The sequence below is a fragment of the Salvia miltiorrhiza genome, chromosome 8 (genome assembly GCF_028751815.1).
Source record: "Salvia miltiorrhiza cultivar Shanhuang (shh) chromosome 8, IMPLAD_Smil_shh, whole genome shotgun sequence".
Lineage (NCBI taxonomy): Eukaryota > Viridiplantae > Streptophyta > Magnoliopsida > Lamiales > Lamiaceae > Salvia > Salvia miltiorrhiza.
The window spans coordinates 32,874,590-32,899,365 of record NC_080394.1 but is presented as its reverse complement, the minus strand read 5'-3'; the positions used below and the strand labels follow the sequence as shown (position 1 = coordinate 32,899,365).

Below are 24,776 nucleotides of genomic sequence, written 5' to 3'. Positions count from 1 at the left end.
ATAAATAGCATAAATTATAAAAGATTAAAAATTGATTTATAATAAATATAGAAATTATACATTATACAAAATCTTTTTAGAATATCCTTTTAGAATTTATATATCAATCATGTTGCAAACCCAATTCAAAAGTGTTTTTAGTACCAGTTCCCGAACACATATAGTAATATTCGCTAATTTTTCTCAAACTCGTTTATGTCTGCTGCTGAAATAGAAAGTTTATTAAAAAAAAAGAACAAAGAGGTTCAAGCGAAAAAACAAGCGAAAGCCCTGCGAGAAGTCACGGAAAACCAAAAAACAACTAAGACTAAGAGAACATTAAATCATCCTCGTTAAAAGATTCTTCGTCATCCAGCATATCTCCCCATCTTTTAGAAACCACAGCCGACATAGCTCGAGCAGTGTCTGAAGAAGAAGAGTGTACCATAAAATTTTGTATAAGCGCTCTTCCAGACTGCGCATTGTGCACTTTATTCAAGAACTCCACCGACGATGGAGTGTCAAGAACAGCGCCCTTATTCATAACCCGCATGCTTGGATCCTCTGCATTCCTGAGCCGACTTTTTATACTGTCAATCGGATTCAGTGGAGTTTTCGGATGTTCCATACCCTTTTTAGGTCGACCCGATCGACGCTTAGGATTGTCAACGAGCATTTGCATCCCCTGACTAACCTGCTCCTCTAACCTGCTAATACGACTAGCCAACTCTTCCTGATCAGCATGTGTGAGCTCCAACTGAGATGCTAAATCATCTGCCAAGTCCGTGGATGGAACCACAGCAGATTGCATAATCTCAGACCCGGCATCGTTCTCCCTCTGCGAACGTGCTGCCGGACTAACGGCCTCTCGATCGTCTGCAATGATCTCCTCATCCACAGGGTTGTTGGAAACCTCCATAACAGCCGTGTCCTCCTTGCTATCTTGAGCATCAATGGGCCGATCGAGTACAGAATCTGGTCCCGAAATTGAGTCATCTCTACGTGCTGCCTTATTGTCTCCATTCTCTAACTCCCTACCTTCCAACACCTCAAACCGATTGCTTTTTTCCATAGAATTCTTCCCAGCAGTAACATATTCACGCCTGGGTAAAGACTCCGCATCATTAAGCCCAGTAGAACAAGGCACCTCATTCGCGCGCTGTCGGTTTGCAACAGAACGGCTCCTAGTCTTCTTCCATTGTCGAGATCTATTGTGATGCTTCCTGCCCCGCAAATTATTATCCTTGTCTGTCTGCTTGGTCGGAGAAGCAGGCTTTTTGCCCGAAGATTTGCAGTCATCAGTGGCATGGCCAATCGCAGAACAAAGACAATAGAAGTATGGCAAATTCTCATAACCAAACTCAATTTCATAAATATCATCATCACATTTAACATCAAGAAACTGAGGGATATCCAAGGCCACATTCATCTCAACTAACACCCTAGCAAAATAACCAACCGAAGCCCTAGCAGGCATGCCATCAACGAGAATAGGAGTTCCAACATGCCTAGCTATACCAGAGAGAACTTCAGGATGCCAAAACTCATGCGGGAGATTAAAGATTCGGACCCAAACCTGAGCAGTAGAAGAAACAATCTTGTTCGGATTGAAGTTGGGAGTCCAAGCCTGAAGGAAAAGAATTCCCATACGAAGACGCCAAGTAGATTTCGCGAAAGCCAAAGCATAATCCTCAGGTGACGAGAACTTCAAAGTGAAATATCCCTTGCCCAGAGGGATAACCTGCCAAGGAGACGACGTTTTCCAGAGGATAGAGAGCTCAGTAAAAAGATCCGCCGCAAATCTCGGCGAATCGCCTTTGCGAAGGAAAACCCTCCCATGTATAACATGCTGAAAGGATTTGATTTGCCGTTGACGGAAAGCTGAGGAAATAGAGAGGCACGGCCTGTCGTCCACCATTGCGGGTTTCAGCACCGCAAAATCATGAGCCGGGATGTCAGCGGGACGTCCCGAAGATTGCCTAAGAGACTCGGCAAACGACTTCACGGGAGGAGTACCGGACGGAACATCTCGACCCCGGCCTAACTCCAAAAGCAAACGTTGCTGCTCCGGCTGCCCCTGTTAGGTCCGGGGGGTCTCGAATAGGTGTATGGGGGGGGAATACACCTATAGGTTATTTTTACAACAATCTACCGACCTCAATCAGAGGGATCTCAGTCACAGATTAAAGCGAAACTTTACATGCAAACAAGACACCTGTTTTACCGAAATTAGTTTTGACCAACAGGGTTGACGACTGATACTGAAAGCTCTTCAGTAAAGAGTTATCAGTTAAGTCACTGGAACTTAACTGATCCACGTAAGGGCTTCAGTCGTGTTTGCAAAGATAGAGATGATATCACTCTTCCTTACTATCAGAGGATAGTTCAGTCAGATTGATATCATACGCAGTGAAAATTAAACTTAGTTTCGAATAGCCTCGGTGGAGCAGATAGTTGGATTAAGGTTTCTCTTTCCTGTTAGTCAGTGTTCAGTTTTATCAATTGAAATCGCACAAGTATTGAATGTAAAACTGAAAGCTGTAAATAACACAGAGACTTTTACGTGGTTCGGAAAAACCCTTTCCTACATCCACGGCTGGTTGATCAGACCAACAATCCACTCCGCAAGTGCTTGCCTGGTGCACTGCAAACCGTACCCGTGTGCTTGCCTGGTGCACACAACCGTAAACTAAAGATAAACTCTCTTCAGCACTCACACACCTCGCGTAGGATTTCCCTGCTAAGCACACCTCATGCTCAGACTTCCCACTCAGAGTTCAGAGTACCTTCCTGAACTCCGAATCACTCAAACACTCTTATGGAGGAGAGGTTTAAACGAGTGTCAACTATACTTACAAAGAACAAGTTCTTTGAAGCAAGTTTGACCTTTGGCTTCTGGGTAAACAGATATATGCCTAGGGTCTAAGAGAATGTATGTAATCAGTAGAGACTGATTTTGGCTTTGGAATTCTCTTCTTCGATTCAAGCTTTGGGCGGTTAAGCTTTAGGCTGAGTAGCAATTTCGGCAGAGCTTCAGCTTATGTCGTTGAATTGGTGAAGATTGAAGTGATCCTTGAGCGCTATTTGTAGGAGAACTCTTGAATAGATCCGTTGGCGTAAATCGTCATCAAGATTTCTTCCGTTGGAGAGCAATTCGAATTTGGGCTGAGGCTTCAATCTTCGAGGTTCCTTGTCTGTGTGGAAACGGCTCTCTTTGATGGACAGGAGAAGTGACATCTCTGAAAAGTAACCACCAGATAGGAATGACCTCTGCAGAGATAAGATATTGTGATATCTCTGCATTTAATGCGGCTGTACTTGTGCGTACGTGGCTTCCTCTGAACGTTGGAAGATCAGTCCTAGGAGGAATGTTCAACTGATACTTGACTTTAGTATCAGTCCATTGCGCGCATTAAATAATCAGTCTTCAACTGATACTTCAGTTGGTAACTCCAGTCTTCAGTCTTCATTCTTCAGTCTTCAGTCTTCAGTCTTCGACACCGCAACTAAACTAGAAACGAACTCTAACACTTGAGTTCAAAACGATTCTAGTCTATTACAACTAAGTCCTATGATTTTTAGTATCATCAAAACAAGGGTTAGGATATTCCACAAGGTTCCCAACAGCCCCGAACGAAGAACATCGGACTGATCAACGTCCCTGCAGGAAGAGGATTGATCCTGCGAAAATGAGGTAATGACGGAGTCCGCGAACGGCGATAGAGAACTGCCCGCAGATGAAGGAAGTATCGCCCTGCTACTGTCAAAACGCTGGTCTGCACCAGTTACCATCACAGTCGAACCAACTTTGGGAACCCTCGACTCCAAAACCGGTGTCGAGGCATGACTTGCAGTGACAGACACGGAATGAGGAGGGAGTACCGAAACCCTAGTCCCCATCGAGGGTGCAGAAGCCACAGGGACCACGGTCGAACTTGTCGTGCACGAAAGTTGCACTGCTAGGCCCACAGAAGAAACCCTAGTTGCCGCCAAGATATCGGCCTCGTGAACTTCTGGGAATAGGGAGCAATCACGGGACAAGTTGAAGCCCATAGGCAACACGCCGCCGGAAGAAGGATTCGCAAGAGAAGACGGAAGCGGTGGCTGGAGGGAAACCCTAGGTAGAACATGAACGTTGGTGTGTAAAGGAGGAAAATCGGAGGACGTGAGGGTCGTCATAATGCCGGCCGGAGAAGACCAGCCGGCCGGCCAGAACTGCCAGCGGAAGAACCGCCTAGGCGGCGGCCGAGAGACTCCCTTGAGAGAGAGGGCTCATTCGTCAGCCAATTACCCAATTAGCAAACTCGTTTATGTCTATTAATATCTAAAAAGTCAAATATAAGTTGTTACAATAATTGATTACTTGTTTTATTGAAAATCAAAACATTAAAAAGTAAATATTATTAATATCTAGTATAAATAATAAAAGTGGTCGGTACCTTTCTCTACAGTTAATAACCCCACAATTCAAAAGTGGTCGGTACCTTTTTCTACTCAACACACTATCAACTAAACATTTCTTAAAACTAGTGCCATCCAATTTCATAATTTTTGAAATTATACAATTTACGAAGCATGTTTAGAATTTATATATTCGTACTAATCTCATATCTGATTAAAAAATAATTTTATTGCTTGTCCTCTTCCCAAACTCGTATAATGATATCTGCTTACCACCTAAAGTCGTTTAAATTTATAAATATTTAAATAATGAAATATAAATTGTTACAATAATTGATTATTCATCTCAATAAAATTTCGACATTACAAAAAGTAAATATTAATAAATTATTTAAAGAACACAAAAAATTAAAACGGATAAAATACACTCTTTGTCGTCTTCTAGGAAATTCATTATGTGGCATGTTTCCTTATAATTGTCTTTCAGGTCGTCGTTCACCTTTCTAAAATCATTGTAAGAAGTTGTGCCTTTGACGTGATTCAATAGCATCTTAAGTTGATACAATTTTTTATTTGACGAAGGAACATTAAAGATGCTTCTTATGGTAAAACCTTTTTTTTGCTTTGTCCATTTAACTACGCTAATTAATTTAAATTTGATCTATTTTTGAAGAAACAATATACTCACATGACCATTTTGAAGAAGGAAACACAATATTTGGCCACTAATTAAAAAAATATAAAATTTGACCATTTTTTACATTTTAAGACTGTTTTGCCCCTAATTAGGACAGACCAGATTCGGATCGAATTCGGGTTTTCGTGTGAGTTAGGCACACATGGCACTATTAGTGCCATTAGTGTCATATACCCAGTGCTACACGAATTTTACTTATGGTCATATTAGTGCCATACGAATGATACTTATGGCCATATTAGTGCCATTAGTGTCATATACTTGGGTGCAGTTACATGACCATTTTGAACACTTCCCCGTAGGATTTAAATTATCATTTAGTTAGGGTTTAGATTCCCCATTTAGTGTTTAGATTCTCCATTTAGTGTGTTGCACGAATGGTACCTATGGCCATATTAGTGTCATTAATATCATATACTCTCTTATGTAGTGTTGCACGAATGATACTTATGATCATATTAGTGCCATATACTTAGATTTTTTTTTTCGGTTGGCAAATATGGCACTAATAGTGTCATATGTGCCTAACCCGCGCGCAAACCCGAATTCGACCGAATCTGGTCTTTACACGTAATAAATGGCCAGATTTTGTGTTTTTTCAATTAGTGGCCAAATATTGTGCTTTCTTCTTTAAAATGACTATTTCAAAAGCATTCTCAGTTTTGAATTGCTATTGTAATCACAATTGCAAAATTAAATAGCTAATACAACGATTTAAGTCATATAATAAACAAAAAACATATAAAATCGTGTTATCAAATACTCCCATTACTTATAAATACTCAATTGCGTGGACATTTGATAAAGCTATGTAATTTAGTGTTGATAAAATTGAAAATAAAATTATGATATACAAAATTTTGATTTAAATGATTAAGAGGAAAGAAATTTCGCTATCTCCAAAAATTTTATGTGCATCTATATACTAACTTTTTATGAAATTCATTAAATTTTTAGCAAACTTAATTTTTGGCCAAATAAATATTAGTCAAATTAAATTTTGCAATAAAAAGTATAACTATTAATTTGACCAACTAATTAACTGGTCAAATTTAATTGTTGGTGAATTTGCTGATCCTAATAAATACATTACTATAATTGGAGAAGTTTGTTAAAATTTGGATGTGGGATTTAAGATAAATAAATTGATTTAAAATTAAGCCAAAGCCTTGATAATTTAGAAAGATAAGCACAAAAAATAGAGAAAAAGCCATGTAGGATTGGACTCATAATATTACTCCATCCATCCCAATTTTTAGTATCCAATTAAGAGTGACACATATTTAATAAAGTTATTTAATGTATTGTAAGTGAAATAAGGGTTTCACTTTTTATGTGAGAGCCAAAATAATTAAATTAAAGTGGAGTAAAGGTCTCACTTGTAGATAATCTTTTGTTTAGATTCTACAATTAGTGAAGTCTTCCACAAAAAATAAATGTGGATTCCTGAACATTTATATGTGTGTGTTAACAATAAATAGTATGAATAATAAAAATTATACTCCCTAATTTATGCACTCGTTTAAAACTTATTATATATAAGAAGATGTACATGATTAATCCAATATCCCAAAGGTGTGTACAAAGGCAATACTATATGGAATATTAATATAATGATTTTTAGATATGAAAATTGATTAAAAATTTAGAAAGAAATAAGAATGAATGAAAATTAAGAAAAAATAGAATTTAGTGATTATATAACGCCAGGTAGCATAGAATTTATTTTTGCTATTATATATATAGATTATATCCAATCATAACTTATATTTACTTTTAACATTTAATTTTAAATATACGAAAAAAATATTGTTTAGTTGCACATATGTATTTGACAGTTGGACTCCATTTGTGAGCTCAACCACTACGCTTACCAAAACTCTAAATCATGCACGCATCTAATTATAAAACCTAAGTGAATGACCGAATCTTGTTAATTATCTTTTTATTATATTAAAGTATAATAAATTAAAATTGAAGAAAATATAATTAAAAATTAAAAATTTTAATAAATTAAGAATGGTAAACAGTTGTACACACTAAATTATGGGACAAAGGATCCCATGTGCTTTACCAAATTAAACTCAAAATCATGCACGCATCTAAGTGAAACCAAAAAACATTAATTTTGGGCATGAATCTTTGCCTCCAAATCCTTTACAAAGCGGTCGAAGTTTATCTCGGAAGAGCCATCAATTTCCACCGCATTGTGCACCAGCTGCCTCAGTCTACTCGCATTCTCCTTCAACTTATCCGAAACACCTCCATTCATAAAGCTCTTAATCTTGTGGGCCACTTGTTCCCTATCAACAGATCCATAATCCTCACAGAGATTGACCCCAATCTCCCAATCATCAACCACCAGTTTCCTATTACATGGTTGATCAAATCCAATGGGATAGCAAATCATGGGAACGCCACTCCACATGCTCTCCAAAGTCGAGTTCCACCCACCATGCGTCAAGAACCCTCCAACCGCAGGATTGGACAGAACCTTAATCTGATCGCACCATCCGAGGATCAGCCCTCTCTCTTGAATGGCATCCTGGAAGCTGTCGCTGGGCAACGCATTGGTGTCCCCATCGCCCAGAATACCTTGTCGAATCACCCATATGAAATTCACTCCACTGAGAACGAGTCCGTACGCCAATTCCTCGAGCACCTGCTTATTGGTGTGCACGAAGCTCCCGAACGAGACATACAGCACCGAAGCAGGGGGTTTGGATCCGAGCCAATCGGTGCAGTCTGACTCCGACCAAAGACTCGTGGTGACAGTGTTTGTTGGAAGGTTTTTGGAGAAGTTAAGGGGGCCGATGGCGTAGTTTGGCAGGTATTTGTGGAGGGCTGCTAGCGTTTGAGGTTCAAGCTCTTCCACCGTGTTTTGCAGGACAAAATCGGCCATCTTCGCCTGCTCAAAGATCAAGCGCGTCAATCTGTTAGCTACGCTTGCAAATTGGGATTCTTTTAGGTAGTGCATTAAATCCTTGGTATTTATTGACTCAACTCCTGGAACGTACTTTATTTCCTCGGGCACATCATCTGTTGCATGCTCCAAAATTAATATCTACTTGAAATCACAAAAATGACAAGATTTAATTTGTGTGTAAGTAAGATACCTTTGCATGGAAAATGGCCGTTCTGTTCGAGGAGATCCCAGTGATACGCCAAACAGTAGACCAAGGCGGGTTGCGTCCACAGAGAAACGTTGACAAGGTTGTATTTGTGGGCGACGGCGGCAGGCCAGTTGTAGACGGTGTCAGCCACCAAGAAATGGAGCATGTCAGGCTCAGAACTCACTATGTTGCCCACAAATTCATCGGCGAGAGCTGGGAAATCGCGCACCATAGTGTCCCAATACTCGGGGAAGTTGGCATCTCTGTCGAATTCCAGAGGAAAGCAATCGGCCATGGTGGTGAAACGGATGTCGAGGCCTAACTCTCGAGCTCCAGAAAAAAGGTCGACGTCAGTTTTGTTGGCGTGGTGGGCATCACATAGCTTGCGGTAAAGGAATTCGAGATGCACGAATGTGATGGCGAAGCCCTTAGAGGCAAGCTTCAGAGCTAGACTCACAAATGGGTTGAGATGCCCTTGGTAGGGAACGCATATCATGATGCCATGGACCTTTCTCCCCCTTTCTCCCATGCTTATATTTCTCATGTATTCTGTTTTTTGTTTATTTAATACAACACAGAACACACACACACATATATATATATGTATGAAATAAGTTCATGTGCTTGTATTATTGAATTCTTGGATTCTCAAATAATTGAACGTACGTCTCATCTATTGGTGATGTGTACGTATTTGTAGATTATGTTTGTGTGGTTAATCAGTTGCCTTGGACAAGAGAAAATTCAACAGGCAGAAAGAGACAAATCATATATGCAGATTCCTATGTGGATATCGCGGAAGCAAAATTGAATTTGAAAAGGTATGGATGCATGTATTATCAGGGTCATACAAAAATATTATTTTGTTGAAAAATTAAGCTTGATACCGTCATCTAGGTAATTATTTTGACAGGGCCGATTTGTACTTCTTGTTACAATCTCATTATCATTTCCCCCCTAATTAATTAGATATATGTTTACATATCCGACACTGATTAAAGGATTGATTTGGTAAAAAAAAATTGAAGTACTCGTTCAATTTTAGTTGTGAGCTTCCCTTTGATTTGCAGAATTTTGCTAAATAAGAACTTGATGACATTTTAACATTAGAAATACAGTCATTGTTAATATGATGTGTATAACAGTTGAGAATGGGAAATGGGAATGCTTGCATACACTCTGTAGCTGCTGGGAATGCATTGAATAGCGAACTGACAGTCTTGAATATAGCCTGAAATTTCAATGAATGGAATTTGCAAGTAAGAAATCAATCAAAACAGAGATAAATCACATGTAAAACTCTATTGTAAGGGTGTGGTTTATTTGCAAATAAGAAATCAATCCAAATCGATGGCCCAAAAAATTGGGCCTTTCTGATTTAAGAAATTGTACAAGGACTAACATCAGCAATAGAGTGTATCAGCTGAAAATTTGGTGGGACACATCCTCAACAAAACGATCAAAGTTTCGCTCCGAAGATCCATCCACGCTTGTTGCATTTTCAAGTGTCCTTCTCACTTTCTCCATTTGCTGTCTCATCTCTTCTGACCTTTTCTCACTCATCACAAACTCTATCTTCTCTGCAACTTCCTCTTTGTTAATAATGCCTTCTCCCTCGCACAGATTAATCCCCACCTTCCAATCATCCACCACCAATTTCCTATTCGTGATTTGATCCGTAAACAACGGATAGCAAATAATCGGAACCCCACACCACACACTCTCAAGAATGGAGTTCCATCCACAATGAGTCAAGAATCCGCCGATGGCCGGATTGCTCAGCACCTCATTCTGGCTGCACCACGGCACCATCAGCCCTCTCTTTCTCGTCATATCTTCAAATCCTTCCGGCAGAACTCCACCACCACCACCACCGCCGGAATCCACCATTCCAGGCCGAACAACCCATATGAAGTTCACTCCACTCAGTAAAAGGCCGCCGGCGACTTGGGCAATCACGTTTCTATCGGTCTTCGCAAGGCTACCAAAAGAAACGTACAAAACTGATCGCGGCGGCCTTGAATTAAGCCAGTCCGCGGAGTTAGCTTCGGGCATGAGGCTCCTGGCGATGGACTTGGTGGCGAAATCGGCCGGAAATAGTGGACCGATAGCATAGAATGGCTGCTTCTGCTGCAGAGCTGATATTGTGTCTGCTTCGAGCTCTTCCACGGTGTTGCAGAGTATGAAATCCGCGCTTTTCACTGCATCAAACGCCCGGAAAATGACGTCGTGTATCACCTCCAGCTCTGTATCGTGTAAATACGACATGAAATCTTTGGTATTGATGGAGTCGACGCCGGGCACGTAGTCCACCATTTCACGGCGACCGTCGACGGGGACGTGGCCCTTTCCCCTGAGAAGTTCCAAGTGATAATACAAGCTGAAAACTAAGGCCGGCTGCGTCCAGAAAGACACATTCACGAGGCCATATTTCTTGGCGATTTTCTCCGGCCAAGCACAGAATGTATCAGCAATCAAGAAATAATTAGAAGCTGCAGTCGAAGAATCAGACTGCAGTATCTTCCCGACCAGTTGATCGACTTTATCCGGATATCCATCGCGGAAAAACTTCAAATACTCGGCGTCGAAGGCGCGGTCGAAATCGAGGGGGAAGCCGTCGCTGAAGGTTGTGTAGCGGATGTCGAGGCCGGAGGTGCGAGCAGCGGCGAAGGGATCGGCGTCGTGTTGAGATTGGGAGATGTGTTGGTGGACGAAGTGGAGGTGGGCGAAGGTAATGGAGAAGCCCTTGGAAGCAAGCTTAAGGGCGAGGTTGACGAAGGGGATGATGTGGCCTTGAAGGTGGAATGAAACCATTATTGCATGCGGTGCCATATTCTCTCTCTCTTTTGTTTTGCTTTCTGCTGGACTGCAGTCTCTCCTGCTTTTAAAAGACGACAACTCATTCGCCCTGATTGACTCTTTTGGCCCCGCTGTCTTGATGACCACAAATTTAATACTAGTTCCGTTAGGTAATTAATGAGTTCGATTTCCATTTCCATTTAAGAAAGAAAAAAAAAAATTAGAAATAGAAATTACCTACTGCTCATTAATATACCAGTGCGATTGTGATCCACAGATTAAAGTATCATTTCCAAATCTCACTAAAAGAAGTTATCATTTAATTTTGTTAGTAGTAAGGCTAACAAATGTTCTCTCTGCCACTATTATTGTCTCGCTTACTATTTTGGATAGGGTTGAAAAAATATAATGAAAACTCAATACATTGGTTATATTGTACCAAAAAATATCGTAAAATATCAAACTTAAGGTATACCAATTTTTTTGATAAGATATGATACTGCATCAAAGATTTCTGGTAAAATAGAGGTCGGGGCATCGATACCGCGGTATATACAATTTTTTTTAATAAATACCATATTAAAGGTATATATCGGAATAAGGTATGATACTGTACACTGGTATACACCGGTATATACCGTAAATTTATTATATAACTATACAAGATAGAGAATATAAATATCATCAAACTATATAAAAAATTAGGGGTGAGCAGAAACCGAACCGATAGTCAAAACCGAACCGAACCGAACCGTATTGGTGCGGTTCGGTGCCAATTCTATTGGTGGTCGGTTCGGTTCGGTTCCAAAATCCAAAAACCGAAAAAATTCGGTTCGGTTTCGGTTCTGTAGTTTTGGTTCGGTTTTGCACCGAACCGAACCGACTAATATTAATATTTTATTAAATATTTATATTTTATAATATATTTAATTTTAGTTTTAACCTAAACTAAGAAACCCTAAGTCTTCTTCCTTCCATTCGCGCCGCTCCCTCCCATATCTCTCTGCGCGCCACAGCCACTCCCTCACAGTCCCAGATTTTCCTTCCGCCCCGTCCGTCTCCGGCAGTCCGGCGACTCCTTAGCGCCTTCTTTGGCCTCGGCGCGTGTGTAGCAGTGTAGGCGTCCTCGTCCGCTGCTGCCGAACCGACCTCGTCCCCTGACCCCTGCGGCCTGCCCAGGCGTGACAGCCCAGCCCTCGTCCGTCCGGCGACTCCTCAGCGCCTTCTTTGGCAGCAGCAGCCGTTTCCAGCAGCCGGCGACTCCTCGGCGCCTCCGTCCGGCGACTCCTCAGCAGCAGCAGCCGTTTCCAGCAGCCGGCGACTCCTCGGCGCCTCCGTCCGGCGACTCCTCAGCAGCAGCAGCCGTTTCCAGCAGCTAGCGACTCCTCGGCGCCTCCGTCCGGCGACTCCTCAGCAGCAGCAGCCGTTTCCACATTTCGGTTCGGTGCACCGAACCGAAACCGACGGTTTTACCGGTTCGGTTTCGGTTCGGTTCCGAGCCCCCTATTGGTGCGGTTCGGTTTCAAATTTCACCGTCGGTTCGGTTTTCGGTTTTGAGTTTTTGGTTCGGTTTTGCACCGAACCGAACCGATGCTCACCCCTATAAAAAATGAACAAAATGTAATATTGTATACTCCCTTCGTCACACTCTAATAGGCTCGTTTTTCTTTTTGAGACGTCCCACTAGAATAGGCTCAGTCTTTATTTAGAAATGCTTAGGGGTTTATTAATTAAACTTTGACAATTAATTAAGGTAGATATACCCTCTAAATAAATCCTAATCACCCTCATTCTATTTCACATCCGCCTTTCCTCTCATTCTTCTCTCTCTTGCTGTGCAAACCCCAGTCGCCTTCTCTCCACCCCTTTTCTTCTACCTCTGCCGCCGTCTCTCCACCCCTCAACCGTAACCAACCTCTATGAAAGTCTGCCGTGATGTATACTCCAAACCCCACTCTGATTTGTGCGGAATTCGACCCATCAATGGTCGATTCCGTCAAAATTGACCATCTGAGCGGTGGCTACGTCTCCCATTGGCAATATTTTGATGGATCTGAAATTTGCTAGATCTCGGTGCTACGTTCCCCATTCTCTTCGAGAAGGTAGATGGAAGGTGGTTCGAGAGGGTAGATGTAAGATGGATACTGTGGTTCCGGAAATCGATCTACCAGTGACCTTCGTTCCTGAAACCAATATGCTGGAGGCGGTGGTTGCTGAAGAAAAAAAGTCGGTGCTTGCTGAAGAGAAAGAGGCGGAAATGGCCGGAAAATTTGTGTACCGATTCCGGGGGGTGCTAGATCTAATGTTGGGAATCTATTTTCCCTTCTACAAACGGGTGAGGAAATTCCTTTTTTATGTGTGCCTCTGAAAATTGTTTAAGGGCTTCTTGTGTTTAAGGCCGCCATCTTATTGTTGATGATAAATTGTTGCCTTGTTTTTTTTACAAAATGATGGATCGTTTTTTACATTGATTGAGCATGTAATGTTAAGATTGCACAGTTAAATGAGATAAGGGAAGGAAATGTGATTAAGAAAAATTAGGAATCTACTTAAAATGTTAAAATTGTGTGGATCGCACCACTTATCATTTAAAAGGTGAGTTTCTTAATATTCGTGCCGAAAAGAACTAAACATATTGGGCTAGGACGAGGGGAGTAAGTTATACTACTACAATTTAACATAACTGAATTATAGTATTTGTTTATATTAATATTATAATATAATAATCGACTTATATGAGTTACATAGTTATAATATAATAATCACCCTATATATGTTACATATTTATATTCTATAGTATAGTAAGATTATTGTTCTACAATAAATTACATATAACTTATATAGTTTGAAATTGTTGTGACAACTTATATAGTTTGAAATTGTTGTGACGTGAACAAACTTTGTAGTTTATTTTATTGTGTTTGAGTTTTATTGTCGACGTTATTATATTTGTTAGATGTTGTTTATTAGATAAGCAGGTTTAAGACAATTAAGTTATCCATATACCATACTGAAACTTATCAATTTCAATATACCGATTATTTTGGTATACGATGAAAGTGCGGTACATCAAAATATGATACGGTATACCAAAATACGGTACGATATACCGAAATAAAGGCATGGTAAAGGTATAATATATTCTCCATACTATAATTAAGGTATACCAGGCTAAGGTATACCATAGGTAAGGTATGCGATTTCTCTATACTGGAGGTAAAGGTAAGATGTAAGGTATATGAAGAATTTAGTAAGGTATCCCTTACAGTCTCACCCCTAAATTTATATGGATTGTCAACATATGCTATTTCCCGGTAGCACCCATTACTTCGCCAACTTTCAGACTTCTCACTTGAAGCTACTTGTTAACTTCTTCTTACTTCTTTACTTATCTTTTACAATGAATGAGAGTTTCAAAAGGGGATTTCTCCAACTAAGTAAATACACTATTACAATAAATAACAGTTGGGTATTTTCAGTGTGTGCGGATCTAGGCTTTGGATGTTTCAATTGAAAACGCCTAGTCTAGGAATTGCAAACATATTCTCAAGAATTAACTTGGAATTTTACAATGAAGAATGAGTTCATATTCTGACAGTTGATGTAGTCGGAAGTTAACCTTAAAGGTTAGAGTCTTTGAGAACATAGCACTTCCAGAAAGCCTTCACCCCATGTATCTTGATCTTTTGTTGTATATATAGATAGGAAATTGTATAGAGTCGTTGGAGAGAGTTTTCTTCAAATGCGATTTGTTGTCCGTTGAAATATTCTCATTGTATAAATGAATAGCTATGATGGATCTGCACATCTGTACTTTGATGTTGACATTCGACAAACATCCTTGTATTTTTTCTGATCAAGCGAGATTCACATTCAATGCAATATGGGTAGCATTAAATGTCCAAAATGACTTGATACGCTTTAAAGGTTGACTTCGTTTTACTTTTTTGACTTTAGGGCTGACGTGACATAGGTGAGTTTGGGCACATATCAGCTTCGAATCATTCAGTCAGTCAACATGAGTAGACTGATGCTTCCATCAATTTGCATTCCATACTTAGCGAAATCTTCGTGTTGGTGGCATGACACAAACTTGATCAACTTGGCCATTTGTTGATACTTCATACTGGGATATCTTCATTAGTTTAGTTTTTCTCATTAGTTAGATCTTCAGTTGGGTTTTCAGCAGCTTTCGACCTCTTCATAGAATTTCTCCAATTCATTTCTTTATTGACTTAGGTTTCAGTACCAAACTGCAATTTAGTTGGGAACTTCCTGATCCTCCAACTAGATTTTAATCATCATTAGGGTTTGCATCATTATACTTTTCGCATTAATCAAAACATAGAATTTTGTCGACATTATATATAAAGCTTATGTTAGCTCAAGCTTTAAGTTGTGCCCTTAGAGCATCTATAATTGGGGGGGGGGATTGTATAGAATTAAATCCATATTTTTCTAAAATCAAATTCTAAATAAAATAAATATCAAATTTAAAATTTAAAATTTCATTAAATTTAAATTCAAAAATTATACTAATTAAAATACAAAACAATAAATTTTAAAATTAGAAATTAATAATTACAATTAAAACTAGAGCTTTCATCCTCGATGTTTTGCAATCTCCTCAGATAATTGCTTGTGCATCGCTAATTGAGTCGCTTCCACTTGCGAAGTGTCAAAGCAATAATTTAGGATTCTGCTACATCGCGCTTCTTTTTATTCATATTGTCGATCTTCTCAATGACTTTTTTCATTATATTGACGTAGTTCCCCTTGTCTAATGTCGACGACGACTCAACTTTTTTACCTTTTCCTTTGTCGCGCTTTGCTGCCTTTTGGCCTATAGGCCTAGTCATGATACTCGGATCGGAGGATATCATCATGTACCCCCCTCTCCCCTTGAAGGTATTCTTCGTGCGCTTCGTCGAATGGACGTCATCACCGATGGAGGCGAATCGTTCAGACTCGCAAAGAATACGCTGTAAACACAAATTTTTTGTATTTCAATTTGATAAAATACAAAACGCGTTACAAAGATAATTTGATAGATTTGAAGATAGATTTATGCGGGTTGCAATATCTAGTTAATCCTCTGATTCTTCTCTTCCATTTGATTCTTGAATAAGCTCGAAGGTTCTTGAAATACTTGTTTTGATGACGCCAATCCAAAGGACTCAAGTCATGATTTTGGATTGAACGTTGAACTTGATTTGATTTGAGAACATTCTTAGAATTTGTAAGAATGCCTTGAAGCTTTTGAACTTGATTTCTTTGGATACTTGAAGATCACTTCAAAGATTCGCAGGAATACTTGAACATTTGAAGAAATACTCGAAGATTTGAAGATCCTTGAATACTTGAAGATTTTGAAGGATACTTGAAGATTTGAATGCTCAAATACTTGAAGATTCGAAGGATACTTGAAGATTTGAATACTCAAACGATTGAAGATTTGAAGGAGATTTGAACGTTAGATAGAATTCTTCAAGATACTTGAATACTTGAACTCTTCAATTCTTCGCCTCTTCTACTTGTGATACTAGAGAGAATTCTTATGCTCTTCAATCTTCCGTTCCTTCACGTTGTCATTTATAAGCTCCCAACACCTCTATTTATAGATTTTAGAGATGGGCTTCGTGGGCTTTATGGGCTTTGGGCCTTCATGCATGGGCCTTAGGGCCTTAAGTGGCCAATAAGCCCATTAATTCATTTTATTAAATATTAATCATATATCTATTTAATTTAGGAATAAAATCTCATTTAATAAAATAGAAAATATAATTGAATATTTAATTCATGAATTTACACGTGGCACGATTTAATTCGACGACAATTTAATTGTCTACAAATTGCCCCATCGAGACTTGTTTATGGACGAAACGTCTTTGGTAATAGACGAGTCTCGAAATATATCTTGATAGTTTAAACTCTTATCGCGGAGTTCTTGATTTTGAATTTTGTAAATAGTTTATACTCGTATTTAGGAGTTCTTCATTTGATTTTGAAATTTTAAATAGTTTATACTCGTATTTAGGAGTTCTTGATTTTGAATTTTGTAAATAGTTTATACTCGTATTTAGGAGTTCTTCATTTGATTTTGAAATTTTAAATAGTTTATACTCGTATTTAGGAGTTCTTGAATTTCTTTTGAATTTATAAATAGTTTATACTCGTATTTAGGAGTTCTTGAATTTCTTTTGAATTTATAAATAGTTTATACTCGTATTTAGGAGTTCTTGAATTTCTTTTGAATTTATAAATAGTTTATACTCGTATTTAGGAGTTCTTGAATTTCTTTTGAATTTATAAATAGTTTATACTCGTATTTAGGAGTTCTTGAATTTCTTTTGAATTTATAAATAGTTTATACTCGTATTTAGGAGTTCTTGAATTTCTTTTGAATTTATAAATAGTTTATACTCGTATTTAGGAGTTCTTGAATTTCTTTGAATTTTGTAAATAGTTTATACTCGTATTTAGGAGTTCTTGAATTTCTTTGAATTTTGTAAATAGTTTATACTCGTATTTAGGAGTTCTTCATTTCTTTGAATTTATAAATAGTTTATACTCGTATTTAGGAGTTCTTCATTTGATTTTGAAATTTTAAATAGTTTATACTCGTATTTAGGAGTTCTTGAATTTCTTGAACTTTGTAAATAGTTTATACTCGTATTTAGGAGTTCTTCATTTGATTTTGGAATTTTAAATAGTTTATACTCGTATTTAGGAGTTCTTTGCTTGAATTTGATGATCGTTAGGGCTTTGTAATTTTAATCTCGATAAATGGGCTCCAAAATTGGTCGTCAAATTGAAGCCCAATTTATTCAACCCCGACCCAATTTCGCGGCAATACAATATAACTATTGTATTGCAAGCCCAATTCCATATCTTTAACAAAGTATTTACTTATTTGGCCCAATTCTTAGTAGCATCATTTAGCTACCCACGTGTTTCTTCTCCTTTTTGCATGGGGTTTAACTCAACTCAAAACTTGGTTATTGGAGTTTTAAAAGATAAGGCATTATGCATCCAAACAGCAACATCCCTTTTTACAGTGTACCTTCAAGGCATTAAATGTAATCCCTTTTGAGCTTTAACAGCTTGTTTTGAAGGCCTTTCATAGCTGGAAGAATAGCTGGAACTCCACTCTTCGGCGCTGGAATAACAGCTAAGTTTAGAGATTTGGTGAGAAGTTTGCTTATAAATAGAGTAGTTCTTCCTTCTTTTTAGCTGCAGCAAATACTCCTTTACTTCATCTCTTTCTTTTATCTTTCTTATCTTTAAAATATATACAGCTGCTTCACCGATGCAGCTGGGGAAAGTTTTGTTGGCTTGAGTCTTGGTATTTTTTTTTTTGAGTTGGCCGGGGAAATAGCCGGAAATCGATCTCTGTTTCTTGGTGATTTTAGGCTCCTCGGCATCTCCAGACGGCTGTGACCATTGCTGCAGTGCTGCTTCTCTTCGGCGAACAACGGAGCCGCCTGTTCTCTCCTTTTATCCGTCCCTGAAGATGACGCCATGGCTTTAGCAATCGAGCTGTGTTGCCGACAAACGATCAAGGAACCAGGCTTCAACATCAACGAGGGTGAAGGTGAGGGCTCGTCATCTTCTTTCTTTCTTGTCACGTTTCTTCCATATCTTACTTCTCCTTCGCCGGTGGCGGAGGCGGCGGCGCGGTGGAGGGCAGTGACGCGGTTGTCTTCGCAGAGGACGCCGGCCCAGTTGCATGGGCTGCTGGCGGTGGTGTTCCAGAAGAGGGTGCGCCTCCCCCACCGCCGACCGGAGGGCTAAGAGGACGGCGCGGTCGCTGGAGAGATCTGCGCCGCTGGCGGCGGAGACGAGGACGACGAGGAGCAGCACCATTGCTGGGAGCTGTGCAGTCGCCATTGTCGAGTGTGTGTGAGAGAGAGAGAAAAAGGGGGCGAATTATGGGGTGGAGGAATCACTCGAGGTGTGACTGACACTATGAATGTGTGTGTGTGTGTATGTATATCTGCGTGTATTTGTGTGTGTGTGTGCGAGAGAGAGAGAGAGAGGTGAGCTCTGGTGTGCCTTTCATTTGATGAGTGGGCCGATTTTTAAGAAAAAAAAAAATAATGGGCTTTCATTTTAAATGAGATGGGCTTTTATTTTCTTTTGTTTTCTCAAGGAGTAATAGATGGGTATTGGGCCTTCTTTTTGAAAGTTTAGGAGTGGGCCGATTTTTTTTTTTTTTTTTTTTTTTTACTTTTTTTTTTAATGATTGAATTTCTATATATATATATATATATATATACATATATATATATATAATTCAAGGAGTGGTGACCTCTTTTTTTTTTTTTTTTAAATGATTAAATTTCTCCTTTTTTATTATATATATATATATATAATTCAATCTTGCCTCCTTTTGCTTGCTTCCGTTTATCTTGACTAGAATTTAATTCACATTTTATTTAAATGCAAATAAATTTCTAAGTCTGGATGTGTTGCTTCCTTGCAGTATCACGATGGTGGTCTTCAAAGATATTGTGGTCAAGGGTCAAGACTATTTGCTGATTTTGAGTGATGATGAGCAAGAGACGGAAATGGGCATGCATCTAAGAGTATTTCCGGCATTGATAGGCCACTATGTGAAACCTTGGCCCAAACTTTTGAATTCTCTATATCAGTCGGAATGGACCAGCGAGATCAGTTTGAACAAAGCGTCGAAGGCTCATACATTGCATCCGGCCCGTCCTTGGCAAAGCAAGGAATCCAATTTTCTATTGACTTTGAGGCGAAGGATCATCGATAAAGATGCCAAATGGGGAAGGGTTACAAGCTTTCGTGGGGAATTTCATTTCTTTGAAGGCTATTGGGAGTGGACTGAAGATATCCTTAGCCGCTGCGGGAATGAACTCCGAGTTGTTGGTATCTATGATGCAGTTTATGCCTCTCTTTTCACTTATGATTGCCAGCCCGAGATGGTTAAAGCGTTCTGTGAAGCTTGGTGTCCTGCGACGAACACCATTCTCACTTCATCTGGCGAGATGTCTATTTCTCTATGGGATTTACAGTATCTATCAGGGCTTCCGTGTACCGGGACACTGTATGATGAGGTTGTACCCTGCGCGAAAGAGATTCTTGGCAAAGATCAGTTTGGCAACCCGTTCATTCCCTTGAGTTGTAGATATCTACTCTCTGCTTACTATTCTCTTAAGTATCGTGATGGCAAGGATCCTAAGAGCTCAGTTTCTATCGATGAATGGATCAAATTTTGGTCGAAGAAAGCTTCAAAGTATTCTCATCCTCCTGCTCGCAGGGCAAAGAAATCTCAACGCCCCAAATCGACTTATAATCCGAGTGGTTCATTTGAAGCGCATCAACCATGGTCTTCTGAAGAAAGGGCTCCATTCATCGAGCTTGATGCTAGTGACAAGTATCACACCACTATGTACTTGGCAGCTCATATAGCTTGCTGGTTGTGTATCTTTGTTTTTCCAGATGGTGATGCCATGTCGATTAGACCAACCTCTTTCAAAATGGCAAGTTTGATGGCGTGCAAACAGAAAGTTGCCCTTACAGCTCCAGTTCTAGCCAGCATCTACAAAGGGTTGAACACTATCTCTAGTTCTATGGAGCCTTCTCTTGTCCTGGTGACGCTACCCTTTCATTTCATATATGGTTGGATAGCGCTCTATTTCAACACTCACATTCCCCTTCCAAGAAGCCTTGGTGTCGCCAAGATGACTCTATACTCAGGCGAAGGAGCTGCGAAGTATTATCTGCCTGTTGCGTGCCGCGAACGAATTCAGTCGTACAATTCGATTCGTTGGAATTGTACCACATTCACCAAGGAAGATGACATTTTCTATGTCGATGGTGAAAATACAAGAGAGATTGAGCAATGCTTCTTCATGGCTATTCGCTCGAGTTTTTTGGTTCGCCGGTTGGATGACCACTTCATCGTGGAGTCTTATGGTCCTCACCGCTTCAGCCGTCAATTTAGCTATTACCAAATCGTACCCAGCAGCCTTACTCAGAACATTCGAAGGACATCTTTGGAAGAAGGTCTCAACCTTTGGCGCATGTGCTTGCTGCACAGATCGCGATCAAGGGCATGTTTTCCACGATCTTCTTTGGACATGAAGATACATTGTTCAGTCGACTATAAGACTTGGTGGGATAGGACGTACAGATTTTCTTTTGAAAACAAAATCTCTTCTCCGGCTCATATCACTTTTAAAAGAAAAGATCAGGAAGAAGCAATCAACTCCAAAGATGGAAAGAGGAAGGTCGTCTCTACCACCCTCATAGCTGATTCTGGTAGTAGCAATTCTGAGCGTAATTGGAGAAAGAAGAGAATTGCGGGGTCCTCAAAACCGGCCGAGGGTCACGTTGAGGAAGAGCCAACTCTAGTGGATGTCGATGTGAACAAGGTCTTTCCTCATCTCTTATCTTCTTTTCGTATTGATATATAATTTCACATTCTAATTGCATCTTCTTCTTGCCCTTTTGTAGACTTTGAAAGAAGTGTTTGGAAATAATCTTGAGAAGGGCTCACCAATCGACTGTGTATCCATTGAATCCAATAAGTCAAACGAAATTCCTTGTCTTGCTAAACAATCCCGCCCCCGACCAATGCCATCATGTGGGGCGCCTTCCGAGTTCAATGCCACACGCATGATCGATGATGAACTCAAGTCGTGCTGCAGGATCATCTGGGGAAAGCTTCGTGACAAGGTTGAGAGAACCAAAGTCGAGTTTCTATCGGCGCTTGAAGACGAGATACGGAGTGGCCTTTCCCGTATGAAGATTATTTGTGGTCTTGACCTTTCCAACCTTGAAGATAGTATTGATGAACTATTTTCCAAAGCCACCACTTTTGATAAAGTAAGGTCGGCTTCTCATGAGATCAATGAAGGCCACACACTCAAAGTTCGAGAGGTCAAGGTTTGCCTTCAAGAGAAGTTTGCCAAAGAGAAGAAGGATGCTGCGAATTGTGATGCTTTAAAAGCGGATCTTGATGAGTTGGAGAAACGCAAGAAAGAATTGTTGGTGTCTTTGGAGCAGCGAAGCCTGATACTCAAGACTACTCGTGGTGAGATCAAGGTACTCAAGGAAGACCTGGCCAAGCTTGAAGAGGCTTCGAGAAATGATGAGGTCTTGAAGAATTTGGAAGCCTTGAAGCTTTCACTAGAGTCTATGCAGCAGATTTTGAGAGATCAAGACCCTTTTGCTTAGTATATTGCATTTTTATCATTCCTCTTTTGATGATTCTCATTTGGTTTGTCATGGATATTTTGACATCTTCTCCCGATGCTTGTGCTTCTTTTGATGACTTGATTTTTTTTTGCTATTTTGGAATGAAACGTCTTTTGGTTTTACATAATCAACTTAAATCATAACTTGATGATATAAATTGAAAAGAGTCAAACACAACTTATGACTGAACTTAGAAATTATCTAAGCTGCCTACGTACCCTTTTGAAAGGGATCAAGTCAAAACGTAGTTCATAGGATCAACAAGTGTTTGAGATTGGGTGCCGTGCACAGTTTATACTCATGCGGGCCAGGAGTAACATGCAGTTTAGGCTCGTGCGTCAAGGAGTTGTCTTCATACACTCCATTTTGTTTGCTTTTCTCCATTTCTGGTTTTTTTTTTCATCTGACTCATCTTTTTGGCTTTTCTGTTTTTTTTTTTTTTTTTTTTTTGCATTAAACTATATACATATGTACATGCTTCAACTTCTACCACCTTTCAAGGATAGTAACGTTTCAGGAACTTGCCATTGATAGGCCCAACTCTGACGTTGTCATCAGAAAGAAGCCTGTATGCTCCGTTTGTGTAGACTTCCTTGACAACATATGGGCCATCCCATCTTGATACGAATTTGTTTCCAACACGATGAGTGACAACGATTGGCCTCCTCACAGCGAGGACCAAATCTCCAACTTGAAAAGAACGCACTCGCACCGTCTTGTTGAAAGACTTTGAGAGGCGAGCTTGGTAGCATTCTAACTTTTGCTGAGCTTCCAGCCTTTTCTCATCTAGAGCTTCGAGTTCCTCCAGACGCAGACGTGCATTTTCTTCTTCAGTTAGCCCTTCCTGAATGGCCATTCTCAAAGAGGGAATTTGTTGCTCGAGAGGAATGACAGCTTCAACCCCATATACCAAAGAGTAAGGCGTTGCCTGCGTAGGAGTTCTATAGGTGGTTCGATATGCCCACAATGCTTCCCCAATACGTTCATGCCAGTCACGCTTTGATTTTGAAATAATTTTCTTCAACAGATTGCACAAAGTCTTGTTGAATGCCTCAGCCAACCCATTTGCCGGTGCATTATACATTGATGACTTCCGTTGCTTGAAGCCGAATTTTTCACAAAGCTTGTTTATCACCGTGTTGCTGAAAGGTGTTCCATTATCAGTTATGATGTAGCGAGGAACTCCATAGCGATAGATGATGTTGGTCTTGATAAACTCAGCAACGGTCTCTTTCTTCACTTCTCTTAATGGTATCGCCTCAGCCCACTTGGAGAAGTAATCGGTCGCTGCCAAAATGTATAAATGCCCCCTTGATGATTTTGTCAATGGACCAACAACATCCATGCCCCAGGCATCAAAAGGCCAGGACGCAACCGTGGGGTGTAGTGGTTCGGGCGGCTGATGGATGAGGTTTGCATGAAATTGGCAAGCTTGACATCTTTGTGCATAATCTTGACAATCTTTCACCATGGTTGGCCAGTAGTAGCCCATCCTCTTGATTCGGAAGTGCAGCTTTGGACCTGACTGGTGAGCACCGCAAATGCCAGAATGCGCCTCTTCCATGGCTTTAGCAGCTTCCTCACTACTTAGGCACCTGAGAAATACTCCATCAAAAGACCTCCTATAAAGCGTCCCTTTGAAGAAAATGAAACGAGTGGCGCGCCGTCGGATGTCAACCCTTCGACGTGGATCATTTGGTAATTTATCATACTTCAAGTAATCGACCAACAGCTGGCGCCAATCTTCCTCCTCAATTTCGAAGACCTCAACAAGATGACTTTCAATTTCTTCACATTTCTCTTCTTCAAAAATAGGTGGTATAACCCATCTTTCACACACTGGAATTTGAATTTTGCCACTGATCATAGCTATAGTAGACGCGAGTTTAGCCAAGGCATCTGCTTGCTTATTTTCACTTCTTGGAACATGTTCGATTTCCACATCTCCAAGCCACTCAATGATCTTGCGAGCATACTTGACGTATGGCAATAATTCAGGTTTCTTCACTTCATACAGTCCAAGTATTTGATTAACCACCAATTTAGAATCACCATATACTTTGAGGTGAGATTGCTGCATATTCAACGCCATTTCCAAACCGAGGATCAGAGCTTGATATTCTGCTACATTGTTAGAGCAATTCTCAGTTAGAGTGAAGGAAAATGGCAGCACTTGACGTTCTGGTGTCACGAACACGATCCCGGCACCAGCACCTTCTTTATGAGATGCTCCATCGAAAAACATCCACCATGGTAGGGCGACATCGATTACAAGTGCATCTTCATCCGGGAGGTCATCACTTAGCTCCCATTCAGCCGGAATTGGGTGGTCTGCTAAGAAGTCTGCCAACACTTGTCCCTTCACAGCCTTTTGAGGAACATACACAATCTCAAATTGTTGCAGTTGGAGGTACCAACGTGCAAGCCTGTCAGATAAAACAGGTCTTGACATCACAAACTTTAAAGGGTTTGCCTTGGATATAAGGCGGACAGTGTGAGCTTGGAAATAATGCTTAAGCTTTTGGATGGAGAAAATCAATGCCAAACACAGCTTCTCA

General features: G+C 40.1%; 3 protein-coding genes across 4 annotated transcripts; 1 reads left to right on the top strand and 2 right to left on the bottom strand.

Annotated features, from left to right (window-relative positions):
• Positions 1 to 7,063: 7,063 nt before the first annotated feature.
• On the bottom strand, positions 7,064 to 9,006 carry LOC130997785 (UDP-glycosyltransferase 86A1-like). Its single transcript, XM_057923209.1, has 2 exons — positions 8,194 to 9,006; positions 7,064 to 8,116 (listed from the first exon to the last, which is right to left on the bottom strand). Exons 1-2 carry the CDS (start codon positions 8,732 to 8,734, stop codon positions 7,200 to 7,202), a joined length of 1,458 nt encoding a protein of 485 aa, XP_057779192.1. The 5' UTR covers positions 8,735 to 9,006; the 3' UTR covers positions 7,064 to 7,199.
• Positions 9,007 to 9,212: 206 nt separating this feature from the next.
• Positions 9,213 to 11,408, bottom strand: LOC130997786 (UDP-glycosyltransferase 86A1-like). The gene is made up of 2 exons (XM_057923210.1): positions 9,593 to 11,408; positions 9,213 to 9,421 (listed from the first exon to the last, which is right to left on the bottom strand). Exon 1 carries the CDS (start codon positions 11,020 to 11,022, stop codon positions 9,610 to 9,612), a length of 1,413 nt encoding a protein of 470 aa, XP_057779193.1. The 5' UTR covers positions 11,023 to 11,408; the 3' UTR covers positions 9,213 to 9,421; positions 9,593 to 9,609.
• Positions 11,409 to 18,100: 6,692 nt separating this feature from the next.
• LOC130997783 (uncharacterized) lies at positions 18,101 to 24,297 on the top strand. Of its 2 annotated transcripts, XM_057923207.1 has the most exons (3): positions 18,101 to 18,583; positions 19,475 to 21,392; positions 21,475 to 24,297. In XM_057923207.1, exons 2-3 carry the CDS (start codon positions 19,482 to 19,484, stop codon positions 22,195 to 22,197), a joined length of 2,634 nt encoding a protein of 877 aa, XP_057779190.1. In that variant the 5' UTR covers positions 18,101 to 18,583; positions 19,475 to 19,481; the 3' UTR covers positions 22,198 to 24,297. The 2 variants fall into 2 exon arrangements, with proteins under 2 accessions (XP_057779190.1, XP_057779191.1); XM_057923208.1 differs by lacking the exon at positions 18,101 to 18,583 and having other exon boundaries at positions 19,423 to 21,392.
• Positions 24,298 to 24,776: the final 479 nt, after the last annotated feature.

Coding starts and splice junctions, on each gene's coding strand:
- LOC130997785 (XM_057923209.1), bottom strand. CDS start 8,734: ATGAGAAATATAAGCATGGGAGAAAGGGGGAGAAAGGTCCATGGCATC. Junction 8,117..8,193: donor CGGCCATTTTCCATGCAAAG/GTATCTTACTTA, acceptor AGCATGCAACAG/ATGATGTGCCCGAGGAAATA.
- LOC130997786 (XM_057923210.1), bottom strand. CDS start 11,022: ATGGCACCGCATGCAATAATGGTTTCATTCCACCTTCAAGGCCACATC.
- LOC130997783 (XM_057923207.1), top strand. CDS start 19,482: ATGGTGGTCTTCAAAGATATTGTGGTCAAGGGTCAAGACTATTTGCTG. Junction 21,393..21,474: donor TGGATGTCGATGTGAACAAG/GTCTTTCCTCAT, acceptor GCCCTTTTGTAG/ACTTTGAAAGAAGTGTTTGG.